The sequence below is a fragment of the Cladophialophora bantiana genome (genome assembly GCF_000835475.1).
Source record: "Cladophialophora bantiana CBS 173.52 unplaced genomic scaffold supercont1.1, whole genome shotgun sequence".
NCBI lineage: Eukaryota > Fungi > Ascomycota > Eurotiomycetes > Chaetothyriales > Herpotrichiellaceae > Cladophialophora > Cladophialophora bantiana.
In genome coordinates this window covers 523559-536248 of record NW_015971575.1, presented here as the reverse complement: position 1 = coordinate 536248, position 12690 = coordinate 523559, and the positions used below count along the sequence as shown (strand labels likewise).

At 51.1% G+C, this 12690-nt stretch overlaps 3 protein-coding genes across 3 annotated transcripts; 1 reads left to right on the top strand and 2 right to left on the bottom strand.

The window, feature by feature from the left end:
- Positions 1 to 86: 86 nt before the first annotated feature.
- On the top strand, positions 87 to 7541 carry Z519_00190 (uncharacterized protein; the record flags this gene model as incomplete). Its single annotated transcript, XM_016757949.1, has 1 exon — positions 87 to 7541. One exon carries the CDS (start codon positions 87 to 89, stop codon positions 7539 to 7541), a length of 7455 nt encoding a protein of 2484 aa, XP_016625198.1.
- A 2771-nt stretch (positions 7542 to 10312) lies between these two features.
- On the bottom strand, positions 10313 to 10654 carry Z519_00189 (uncharacterized protein; the record flags this gene model as incomplete). Its single annotated transcript, XM_016757948.1, has 2 exons — positions 10313 to 10474; positions 10526 to 10654. 2 exons carry the CDS (start codon positions 10652 to 10654, stop codon positions 10313 to 10315), a joined length of 291 nt encoding a protein of 96 aa, XP_016625197.1.
- A 219-nt stretch (positions 10655 to 10873) lies between these two features.
- On the bottom strand, positions 10874 to 12508 carry Z519_00188 (uncharacterized protein; the record flags this gene model as incomplete). The annotated part of the gene is made up of 2 exons (XM_016757947.1): positions 10874 to 12201; positions 12400 to 12508. 2 exons carry the CDS (start codon positions 12506 to 12508, stop codon positions 10874 to 10876), a joined length of 1437 nt encoding a protein of 478 aa, XP_016625196.1.
- Positions 12509 to 12690: the final 182 nt, after the last annotated feature.

The window sequence follows — 12690 nt, the reverse complement described above, 5'->3', positions numbered from 1 at the left end:
CCATCCGAGTATCACCACGATACCCGTCTGAATGCGGGCGGCAGACCTCCAGATTGACGACGGACGAAAAATTCAAGGCTTACACCATGTCCCCTTCTTCCACTACTTCCAACCCACCGGACAAGGACAAGGACAAGGGCAATCAGAAAGACAGGGACAGTCCTTCCGCATCTTCCATCTTCCTCCCTCTCGGAAGAAAAGCTCGTCGGGACTCCAAATCATCCTTGTCTCACGATCTTGATCAAGATGCGCTCAACCACGCTCTCAACAGCATCCATACTGCGGCATCCCAGTCGAACAACTTGACCGTCTTCAATGACTACACCGACCCTCCCACTGCCTCCTCTCAGACGGAGAACAAGTCTTTGGCTAGCGAAATACAAGGAGGCATATCCGGCTTGTACAACAAATTGAAGGCTACAGTGGGTGTTTCCAAGGATGCTGACGACTCTCCTCAAGAAGTGTCTTCTGCTCTGCCAGTGGCGGACGATCGAGCCAGCTCCAAATTCAGCTCCGGTCTCACATCCAAAGCCCCGTCTCCACGCCTGACAGCCTCAGACGCCACGATTCCGACCGATCCACCCCCATCAAAGGTGTCTTCCAAGGCCACCAGCATCTCGAAACCCTCCATACCTTCTACTCCTGCTCTGCGCTCGCCCACGGGTCCTCCGCAGCCTTCTTCTCACCTCGCTGACCCTTCTGTCACATCTGTGAATATCCATGCTGTCGGCTCGACGAACCACTCCAGGGCTGGTTCTGGCTTCGAGCTGGAGTCTCCCCATGAGCGGAGTTTGACAACCTCCGCAGACAGCGAGAGTCTGCGCAAAGCTCTTTCCAAACAGGGAACCGAGACCTCCTTCTCTGACAGGGGGAATAAGCTGATAACCTCGCCGCTCTTGAGTGCCAGAGGGGTGTCCACCTCCCATGATCGAGGTTTGTCAACCAACTCAAATCAAAGTCATTTTAGCCATGCCGATGGTGTAGCTAGTCCACCGCTACTGGCCTCACCTCAAGGGGAGAGATCGGCTACTCGGGTGGTGGCGGCGAATAGACAAGAAAATGCTTCGCACCAAAGGCATATAAATCCGTTAGACCTCTTGGCCGAAAATGCTATCAACTCGACGAAAGCCTCGTCAGCCTCTCAGAGCAAGCCTAACGAACTCTCTGGCCTAAAGTCACCCCTTCTCTCTACTTTGGAGCAGAGACCACCCGAGAAACTAGCTCCAAAAATAAATCAGTCGAGATTGCCGGGTTTCTACGCCTCGCGAACGACTTCATCAGACTCCTCGGTATCTGCCGGCCTGTTGCGCACAAACCTGGACCAGCTTGACGAGGATACACGGAGCATTGTCATCAATCGTACTCACCAGCCGAGACCGCTCAGCAAGCTACGCAGCAAGTTGTTAAGCAAGGAGTTCTGGATGCGAGACGAGAACGCAAAGGATTGCTTCCATTGCGGCGAGCAGTTCACGACATTCCGAAGAAAGCACCATTGCCGCACATGCGGTCAGATCTTTGACAACAAGTGCACGGTCCTCATCAGCGGAAGTCATTTCGGGTCCAACAGTGCTGTTCGCGTTTGCAAACCCTGCGAATCGATAATCACTTCCCACGACGATGATTCTTCCGATTACTCTGCTGAAGACCTGACTTTGACGGACTCGAATGCTCGTCCACGGACTCCTGAACCCTCTCTATTTACCCGCGCCATTCCCAGATTTGAGGATGACAATACTTCGGTTACTTCCCAGTCTCTTGAACAGATGGCCAGGACGCCCACAATGAGCTTTCCGGTGCGACGAGCTTTCGATGGCGCTAACCGTAACTCTGCAGTGCTGGAATTTGATACCACGGATCGACCACTACCTCGTCCAAGCTCTTCCAGATCTTTGAAAGCAACTCATTCTATTGGTCACGGCCACAAGAGGCACCACTCCAGGCACCAGCACATACGCAACTTCAAAGCGTACCATGAAGACAGAGCACCTTTCCAACGTCGTGCTGCCGAGGAGGGACTCAAAGCTGGCAAGTCTTCAGCTTTTCACCGAGATAGCATCATTGATCCTGATCTCGCACAATATCTCTCGGATGATCCTTCCAGTGAGGAAGACCAGTCTATCAACGAAGCCTTGAACCAAGATAAATTGTCCCGCAGTGAACCTGATAGCGAGAAAAGCGCGATTGGTGGTCTGTTGGCAGCCGTGCGCAAGGGCCGTTCTCGACTCGGGGATCGAAGTATCGCTGGATTTCTTAACCTGGGGAGAGAGGCGGATGAAGCAAGTGTCATCAGTTCACGTAACATAGAAGCACTCAAAGGTTCTCGGAAGCGGAATCTTAGTGTTTCAAGCAGCATCCACCGTGGCACCCCGAGAACAACCAGAGAGAGACTGCAAATCATCATCCCCGGCAATCAAGACGATCAACAAGACAGTTTGGCAGATTCGGCAAGCATCTACCGAGGCCGTTCTAGAATGATTCGAAGTGCATCCATGCATGGGATGGCTGCACCAGCCATGGAACTTAATCGTGCAAGCATCCAACATGTGCATAAAATGCTTCAGCAACTTCTCAGGGATGCGAACATACCAAAAGTTCAAAGTTGGGAGGATGCTCTTATTCCGATCTTGCTCAAAGCCACCGACGACGTCGACCCAGATGTTCAGGGTGGAGACGACATAGACATTCGTAACTACGTCAAGCTGAAAAAGATCCCCGGAGGCAAACCGGGTGACACTGCATACATTTCTGGATTGATCTTCACAAAAAACGTGGCTTTGAAGAGTATGGCTCGGTCCCACACAAATCCCAAGATTTTGATCATCACTTTCGCGCTTGAATATGCCAGGCATGAACAGCATTTCATGAGTCTGGACCCTGTCATCAGGCAAGAAAAGGAGTATCTGGCCAATCTTGTTGGACGCATCGCCGCCTTGAAGCCTGACGTCCTTTTGGCTCAGCGGAGCATATCTGGCCTCGCCCTTGAGCTACTGGAGAAAGCAAAAATCACAACCATTTTCAACGTAAAGTCATCGGTTCTCGAAGCTGTATCACGGTGCACGCAAGCCCGTGTCGTCCATTCTATGGACAAATTGACCTCTTTGTCAGACCCCTTCGGTCGCTGCGACTCTTTTGAAGTAAAGACCTTCGTGGCTGACGGGCGAAGGAAAACCTACGTTTATCTCTCGGGGTGCCCCCCTCAGCTTGGGTGTACAATTGCACTTCGAGGTGCCGACCGGCAGACCTTGTCTAAGATCAAACACGTCACTGAATTCATGGTGTACGTTGTTTATAATTTGAAACTCGAAACTTGTTTGATGAGAGATGAGTTTGCCCTGATACCGAGCGCACCTACTGCTAATGCCACTGAAACAACTGCCAGCGTTCTTCCGAAGGCTGCGGCAACTGACAATGAAGGGACGTCGCAAGATGTTAACGAAAACACTGAAAAAGTTGAGACCCATGTTGCTGAAACTGGAGACGTCTCGAATGCAGAAATCATTGCTCTGGAGAAAGAAGTCCGTTTTGCTCAGGCAGCCAGGATGGATAGCACAGATTCGGCACACATACCAGAGGACATACCTGTGCCGACGTTTTATGAGGACCTTGTCCTTAAGCATGAGACCCGCATCCTTTCAGCCTCACCATTTGTCAAATTCATGCAGCCATATCTTCTTATGCGTGCGAGAGAGTTGGAAAGACGCGTTGCATACCTCAAGCGGCTCCGTGACCAGGATCTCTCGGCCGAACAGACGATGGAAGATAAGGGCAAGACTTCCAAGTTCACCTTGATTCAGCCAGAAATGGTTCATAGACCTCTTGCAGGAGCAAGCAAGAAGGTTCGCGAGATCATCCACGCGGTACACGATGCCGAGTATGATAAGGCGGTCTACAACTATGAAAGCCAGAAAAAACAGTGGGAGACCTATCTCTCGGGAAACCGCAATCTCTTTGACCCCTTCGCTCACCAAAACATTGTCGTCTTGTTCAGTCTAGTTTCCACGGAGACGTCCGTCCCCTGCTCTGGCCCGGACCTTCTTGCCTTTAGTTTTTACAACGAACATGAGACCGAGGCTGAGTTCGAGGCAGATTGTACTCTTGGGCAATACGTTGAAGATTTGTGCTACCGGGCAAATGACATCTGCCCATCCGACGCCTGCGAAAAGAAAATGCATGAGCATCATCGTCAGTACGTCCACGGCGAAGCGCAGATCACAGTCTTTGTACAACCATACCCATCGAAGATGCGTGGATTCCAGGATGTGATTTTGATGTGGAGCCAGTGCAAGATCTGTGGTGTTGAGACCACTGTTACCCCCATGTCCACAAGCACTTGGAAATATTCATTCGGGAAGTATCTTGAACTCTCATTCTGGAGTGCAGATCTCCATGCTCGGGCCGGGATCTGCCCGCATGACTTGCACAGGGATCATTTTCGATACTTTGGATATAAAGATTTTGCCCTTCGCGTCCATTATGATATAATCGACCTCCTTGAGATCATTGTGCCGAGAATGAGGCTTACATGGAAGATCGACAATGACTTGAAATTTCGAAATGATTTCTACACACGCCTGGAACACCGCATCACGAAATTCATGGTGTCTGTCAAGCTTCGTCTTAAGAACATCAACGCAGAGGCGGTCTTGCCCGAAACAGCTGACGCATGTCGCGCCGAGATCGAACGACTAACAAAGAAAGCCAATGAAGAACACGCAGGCCTCATCAAACAGCTTCAAGAACGGTATACGAACACGAGATACTGGGAGACAATACCACTTAACGCTGTCCTACGGGCTACACAAGAGAAAGTGTCTGAATGGGATGACTCTTTTGCAGATTTTGAGCGGAACTACTTCCCTTCGGAAACAGACATTCACCGACTCGCGACTCTGCAACTCAAGAAGATCTTCCTCGACCGCGATGTTTCAGTTGCGTCCTTAAAATCCGACGATGAAGGTGCTACCACGCCTCCCACTGAAGAGGTCGTTGACGAGAAAGGAGAGACAGTGGAAACACCGACCGAAGCGCGACGGCCTAGCAAACTTTCACCGGAAAAGACCCAGAGTTTTCTTCAAAGCGTACTGGAGGAGCATGCTACTAGCCCTGCGGATGAGACTGGCATTTCAGTATCGTCGGAAGTCACAAAGGCGGACATCCATAACCTCCCCTCTATTTTGGATGGGCCCCATAACGTTGAAGATGTGAAACACCTCGATTTGGCGATAGCGCCTCCAGCCCAACATGCAATCCTTCCTGTGGAAGACATTTTCAAGCAGAACTCACTGGCTTCGACCCCGGATCATACATGTGAGAACGAACAGCGTGAAGATGGGATCAGCCTTCCCACCCCTGACAAAATGGAGGTGCCCCCAGACATCCCAGAGATTGTTGTCCCAGCGCAGCAGACTCAGCCGATTGAACTGCCTCAGCCTGGCGTCCGTGACGCCTCTGCATCTGATGTCTTACGGAGGCGACTTGATGGGAAGTCTTCACCGGGGCTTGCTCGAGCTCACTCGCAGCCTGCTGGTTCTGTTGCCCTTCGCTCATCAGCTGCTCAGACAACTCCGAGCACTTTGTCAGCCGTCAATGCAATGAACGGTTTCCCTAAACAAAGTCCAGCAATATCTGCTAATAACAGCGACCCCGACCTGATTACCCCTGATAAAAAGCTCTCTGAGCGACTAGGCTTTTCTCATTTGAAGAACAAGACATTCTCAAAGGGTCAGTCATTGATACCGCGAGCTGTTACAAACCGGAAAGAATCTAGAGTCTCCAGTCTTGCCAAACACTTCGAACAGTTGAGTCGCGAGTTCGAGAGGGAGCGGATTCGCGAGAGAAGGCAACGCGCTGCAAGAAATATGCAGTCAAGAGTCTACCCTCTTGCAGCACCGAAACCCATCGTCGAGGTAATCAAGGACGTCGATGTAACTATGGATGAACGCGGTGATGCCGATGATATCTTTGGCAAAGATGATGACCGTCCGGCGGGGGAGATGGAGAAGGCATCAGGCACCGCCGAAGGCATGGCCAAGATTTGTTCGCCGGGGGAAAGCAGGGCTGAGCCTCACGATGAAGAACCGGCAACCAACGCTGCAGAGAATGAGACTGACATTCAGCCCTCGAGCCAAGTGCCTTCTGAGGCTGAGGACGGGAGCGATGTCGACGAAGCGGAGGAAGAGATCTTTCTACCTGATTCACCTGAAGATCTAATGCGGATGTCTCAAGAAGATATTGATCTCAAGGAGCTCCCGAAACATGAGCGCACCTCGCTGATGAAGATGTTGACCAACTTCTGGGCTGAACGGTCCTCGAGCGGTTGGACGAACCTAGAATATCCTTTGGGAGCATCTGAGCACATCTTCGCTGACTGCGACATCATTGTGCGAGAGGATGAGCCAAGTTCCATCATTGCCTTTGCGTTAGACTCGCAACATTACACGACGATGCTTCAGAACATGCAGAACCGAGCTCCGCAAGAGGACATCGCCAGTGATTTTAGCGGCCACGACCATACTGACGATTTGCAATCTGATGTCATGCACTCGCTCTTGCGCAAGACAGGGACGCATCTCAAATATCAGTTCCAGGAAGGCCCAGCCAAGATGCTGTGCAAGATCTTCTTCGCTGAACAATTTGATGCTGTTCGCAGGAAATGCGGTGTCGCTGACAGATTTGTCGAATCGCTCTCAAGGTGTCTGAAATGGGATTCCAAGGGTGGCAAGACCAGGTCGCTGTTCTTGAAAACCCTAGATGATCGGTTCATCTTAAAATCACTGTCCCCCATCGAAACGCAGTCCTTCCTCAAGTTCGCGCCAAATTACTTTCAGATCATGTCAGAGGCCTTCTTCCACGAGTTACCCTCGGTAATCGCCAAGATGTTCGGTTTCTACCAGATCATCGTTAAGAATCCCTCGACGGGACTCGAATACAACTGGTTCCTACTGGTAATGGAGAACCTATTCTATGACCGGGTCCCCACGCGTATCTTCGACTTGAAGGGAAGCATGCGAAACCGCAAGATGAACGCAACGGGCGAAAAGGGCGAAGTTTTGCTGGATGAGAACATGGTCGAGTTCATTTACGAATCACCCCTTTTTGCTCGCGAACATAGCAAGAAACTTTTGAGGTCGTCCGTCCACAATGACACTCTATTCCTGGCGCGCCAAAATGTCATGGACTATTCGCTAATGGTCGCTATCGACGAGAATCGGAAAGAGCTTGTCGTGGGCATCATTGACTGTATACGCACCTATACATGGGACAAGAAACTCGAAAGTTGGATCAAAGATCGTGGCCTTGTTCCGGTGCGTGGCGGAAACAAGAACAGACCGACAGTGACATCTCCAAGGGAATATAAGAGAAGGTTTCGAGAGGCGATGAATCGGTATGTTCTTGAAGCGCCAGATTGTTGGCACCAATTTAAGCCAGTGAGAGTTGAGAGGAGATTGTTGGAAGGGAGAGGAGAGAAGGACGTTAGCGGCGGCGATGGAGGGAGGGATCAGGATGGGGACAAAGAGAACGAGGTACAACTTTTATCTTAGGGCGGATATTTGGTTAGGACAAGTATGAGGATGGCGCCACCCGACATTGGCAAGGCTGAAACAAGGTGTATATCTATAAACGGGGCAGGGCATGCCACCGGGTCATCATTATTAGCGGTAGGCGTTGGTCCTTTATTTTGGGTACGGAACGGATATCATGATACTGCCACCTAGGTATTTGACTAGTCTGTGGCGAGTTTGCCCGCCGACCCAACTCAGAGAGAAGCGGATTATATGACGACCTGTCAACCACATTTCCTGACCGAAGTAAATGCATTGGTCGAGATGTCAATCCTCATTCCATACGTTAGGATCCCATCGTGGCGACAACTCGTGAACGCTCCTGCTAGGGCTGTCTATTTAGAAGCCCAACTCTACTGAGTACTGGGTATACCTCATCCCACCCGTCGAAGCGATTTTGCTACATCCCGGCCACTTTGGCCGAGAAGAAGGTCTCCGTATTTGGTGCTGTGACCTTTTTGTTACTGGACACGGTATTGGATCTCTTGTCATTGTGTAATGACATGGAGAGGATACTCTTCTTTGGCCTTGAGGTAGTAAACCAGGACGTTAGCCTTCAACTCGGACGGGCATCACCGCTGCCTGCAATGAAACGCGGGCTGACACTGACCACCAGGTTGACAAGCACCTTTGTCCGCCATCTTTCCCTCGCTGCGGGATTAGCTGGCCAGGCCATGTCTGCCAAGACGAAGCCACAAATTTGACTTGTGTGATCGGCGTAGAGGACGTACACAACGAAGAGGTTGCAGCTGATGTTCATAAGAAGGACAATGATGGCGGTGCGGTGTGTATTGGTGAGACATGTTTGGTTCCCAGGAGTTGGCAAAGGAGACTGACAATAGCCTACCTGAGAGGTTGCCAATCCGGCTGCATTGAACTTCCCATGATCCCCGATATCCTAGAGAATGGTGTCGGGTTTAGTTGGATCAGCTGTGGCAATAGGACTTGACAATGCTGGAATTTACTCTCATGAGGCTGCAATTCTCGGCGGGGTTCAAGGAGTGCAATTTTGACCTGGTCGGGCGTGATTGTACCTTTCACCCATATCTGCTGCATCACTAACTGAATGCACATTATTCAATTGCTCACCGCATACTTCAATGTTTGCTTGTTGATTGGTGTCGTGCGAGACTATACTTTCGGATCTGGCTCCTTCTCCGACCATGCCTTGATGGATTTGGCTCTCTCGAGGCATTCCGCGTTTGATGGAATCGGCGCGACCCCGAGACGTGCTCTTCGGCTTGGTGTTTACCCTTTGCCTGTTCTGGCGGCCATAGTCTTGTTCAGTATTGAGACAAGGATGTTTTCTGAGGCAAATCGAGTGATACGTATACTTGTATATTGTCCTGAGGGGGCATGATGTAGTGTGACAAGAAATGTGGAAAGATCTTTTCGTGAGCTTGCTGATGCGGAATTCCTTGCCCTGTGCCTGCCATGCTGCCATAGTGCAAGTGCGAGCTGTTGTCCACTGATCAATCCATGACTCTGGGCTAGGTGACCTTGTTGCCACTACACAGCGATTTCTTGTGCCGGTGCTCAAAAGAGGCTCGGCAGTCTGTGGGCTTGATTCGCGCCTCGGGTAGAATTGTAATGCTAATTCTCAAAACATGGGAGACCATTCATAACCAAGACGGTCTCTGCGTTGTCAACCTTTGCTGGCTCAAAGCAACCGTCGTAGTCTCTGGTCAGTAGAATGGAAAGTGATGAGGAAAGAGTGGAGAATATTGACCTGAACGACGTGAGCATACATATAATTTTCTCTCATAGAGAGAGGAGGGACCAAATTGAACGCTTTGGACATCATGTTGCGATGTCCAACTTTCGTTGGATGGCCCAAGGAGGGACACAGATCAACCCCTAGAAAAAGAATATAAAAGGGGCCGTCGACCCAAGAAACAACTAAAAGGTCAGCACGTTGTTCGGGATGAGAAGGACGAATGTCAGGCAAATGTCGAACCAAGGTCGGATGTTCATCTGTCGAATGTCTTCACGTTGAAAGAGACGCGATCCCGGTGCCGAATGGAGATTGTTGAGGACGGACACTAAGGCAGATCGCGGTAGTGTCGGTGATATATAGGAGCGACTCTGGAGCCAGGACGTCGACCTGACTCTCAACTTCTCCACAATCAACATGGTGCGCGTTTGGGAAACAAAGGATTGTCATGCAAGTAAAGCCTGTTTCATTTCCGTCTCTTTTTAAGAAAACGGTCCCTCCGACTCTTGTCGCAGCGTATTTTCTCACTTGCAGAATACCGTTGGTATCGCCTCAGATCCGCCTGATGTGTAGGCGTGTCCAAACGGGCCCGAGCGCACCCCCCTAGTGCATATACACCTCCTAACCAGCTAGCCGGAGGCCGCCGTTCACCGCATAATAGGTATCACAGCTGCCTATCACGCCAGCGGTCCTCGCCGCCCACGCACCCACGTTATAGCCGTGTGACCACTCGTTTAAATTCATGCAGCGCTCGTGCGCCCAGACTCTTCTCACCGGCCTCTCCCTCAAGAACGGGAGGTCGATGTAGTTGCCGTCGACCATATTAACTCGAGAGGTGGAATGCCATTTACCTTTTTTGATTTGCGTGTACTTGAGACAGATCCAGCAGAGACGGTGGTTTCGAGGGAAGTAGGTCTTGAGTTGCACCATTGGGATCCGTCGATCCGAAATGTGCGGAGTGTATCGCCACTCGCCACTCCACCAGAGATGGACGGTCAGTGAGATCAGTCTTGGCAAGGCGAGTGATGTCGGCGAATTATTTGCTGGTGAGGCCTAGGGCAATTCGGGACGGCTTGTTGAGGTGGTCCATGATCTCGAGTTGGAGGTCAGTTGGAAGGTTCCACAGTCTCAGCATGGGGATGCTGCTTGCATTTTGGCCTCTAATCTGGCGTCTGCTGCGAGCGCGACCATTCAGAATCTGGAGTATCTTAGTCGGCGATGACGGCGAAGCCAGAAATCGAGCACTCACACGAAGTGAGACAGTGAATTTCGCATAGCGACGGATGACTCGAGGTGCAGTGGATGGGTCTGGTGGAGCACATCGTCGCTTGAGGCGAGCGAGAAGACTGAAACCAACGGAGAAAGCGGCTTGTGCCATGTTGACTTGAGGAGATGATGTAGCTAGTGACAGGTTTTGAGAAAGGAAAGGAAAGGTAACGCTTGACAAGATGTTTGTGGTCGATGAATTGAAAGGCCAAGGAGAGGAGGTAAGACGGTGTCAGCCAAAAATTTAGGAGTCGACGAGAGACTGGTGTTGACATGGGCAGTTTCTGCGAACATTTGGACTTGCGGAGTCAAGGGAATTGCCCCCAGCATATCACCTGCTAGGCCATGGGAGACCAAACATCTTTTGATGCCGCAACCTCGTCCAAAACAACCAAACACCTGCCACCGTGCCCAACACGCCTGTTCCTGTCGCAGCAACCAGAAGAGTCGTGAGTATACGCTTCTGGCTCTTTGATCTCCTGATGACCTCGCTGTATCTCATGTTGCTAAAGCTGACTCGTGAATATTGAGTTGCCCATCCCAAGCTAGGGGCATACTTGTCGAGCCTCTCTTCGATGAACTTGCGCAACTTGTACAATGGAGACGTTACAGAAGAACGCATCTCGATGTAATTAGCCAACGCCAGGTCTGCAATGACGTGCGTGTCCTCAGTTCGTTCGGCGCTGTATTTGGCGAGGGCTTCTGCTCTGTTCGACGCCTGGTCGAGCTTAGAGAATAAAACGCGAACCGATTCCAATCCTGCATTCATCCCTTGACCATAGAAAGGCACCATTGCATTGGCAGCGTCACCGACGATGACGACGCTATCCCCGAAATGGTGCGGCGAACATTTAATACTGATCAGTGGCAGGTGTGGGTTGCGCTTGAACTGGGCCACCAGGTCTGCAGGTGGGATAAATGTGGTCACTCCAGGAAAGTACTTGTCAAAGGTCGAGATCAGCTCCGCATCCGTCCCGTTCTCAAGCTTGGTGAACAGCTCGACAGGCCCAAACAGCGTGCACACAAAAGTATTGTCGAGATTGGGGAGGGCGATGAACATGAAACTGCCAGCCGGCCAGATGTGCAGGTAAGTTGGGGGCATGGCGTAACCCCCCTCTTTGGTCGGAGGCATGGTGAACTCGCACCACAAGCAGTCAATATATATTTGATAATAGTCCATGCGGGCGAACTTCATCATATGATACCTCGTGGCAGAATGGGCACCATCTGCACCGATGCAGAAATCGAAAGACACCTCGATCTCCTGAGGACGGTCCGACAGAGTGGTACTGGTCTTGTCCATAACTTCAAACCAAGCCTTCTTCTTCCGGAAATCCGCGCCTGTCATCTTGTGCTGGAAGAAGAACTTGACGTTTGGTAACGAGTCCAGATGGTCGAGGAGGACCTTGTTGAGTTCCCCACGGTCCACAGAACGCTGAAATCGGCCACGAACATCATATGCTTGGAACTGTTGAAGTAAAGCGCCACTGGAGGAGCGGAGGTGGATCATCCGCCCATACATTCGGATAGTCCGCCCCAGTATCTTGTCAAGAAGATCGGTGTTTCCTGTTGAGTGGATAGCGTCGATGCCCCGCTTGGATAGGGCGAGATTGATTGACTTGGTGAAATTGAGAGGCGTCGTGTCCGCATTGCGAAGGTCTAGGAGGAGACAACGTCGGTTAGTCTCGGGAGGCAGGCCATGGGATTAGCCAGTGCAGACGACCTGAGGAGAGGGGAGGAGCAGGAATGATGGAGGTCAAGAAGTCAGCCCTTAACGAGCCTGCTTCTCGCGTCGCGCAGAAAATCATCAGGGAACGAGGCAGCAGCAAGGTCAGTTGATCTGGGGAGTGCAATTACCGTCACGCAGCTCATATATCTCCACCACAGCCCCGCGAGAGGAGGCATACAGTGCTGCCAGCGATCCGACTGGGCCAGCACCGACGACCACCACCTTCTTCCCTTCCATCCTTCACGAAAACAAGACAGACAACACAGAAATTGACGAAGAGAGTAATATATACGTTGCGACACGGAAATAGATGAGAGGCTCTTGGACAAGGAGAGCGATAAAAGTGATGAATCCAAGTCGTGAATAAATTCAGATGAATGTTGGTCACGAAATGGTGTGACGCTTGGTGATGACATTCA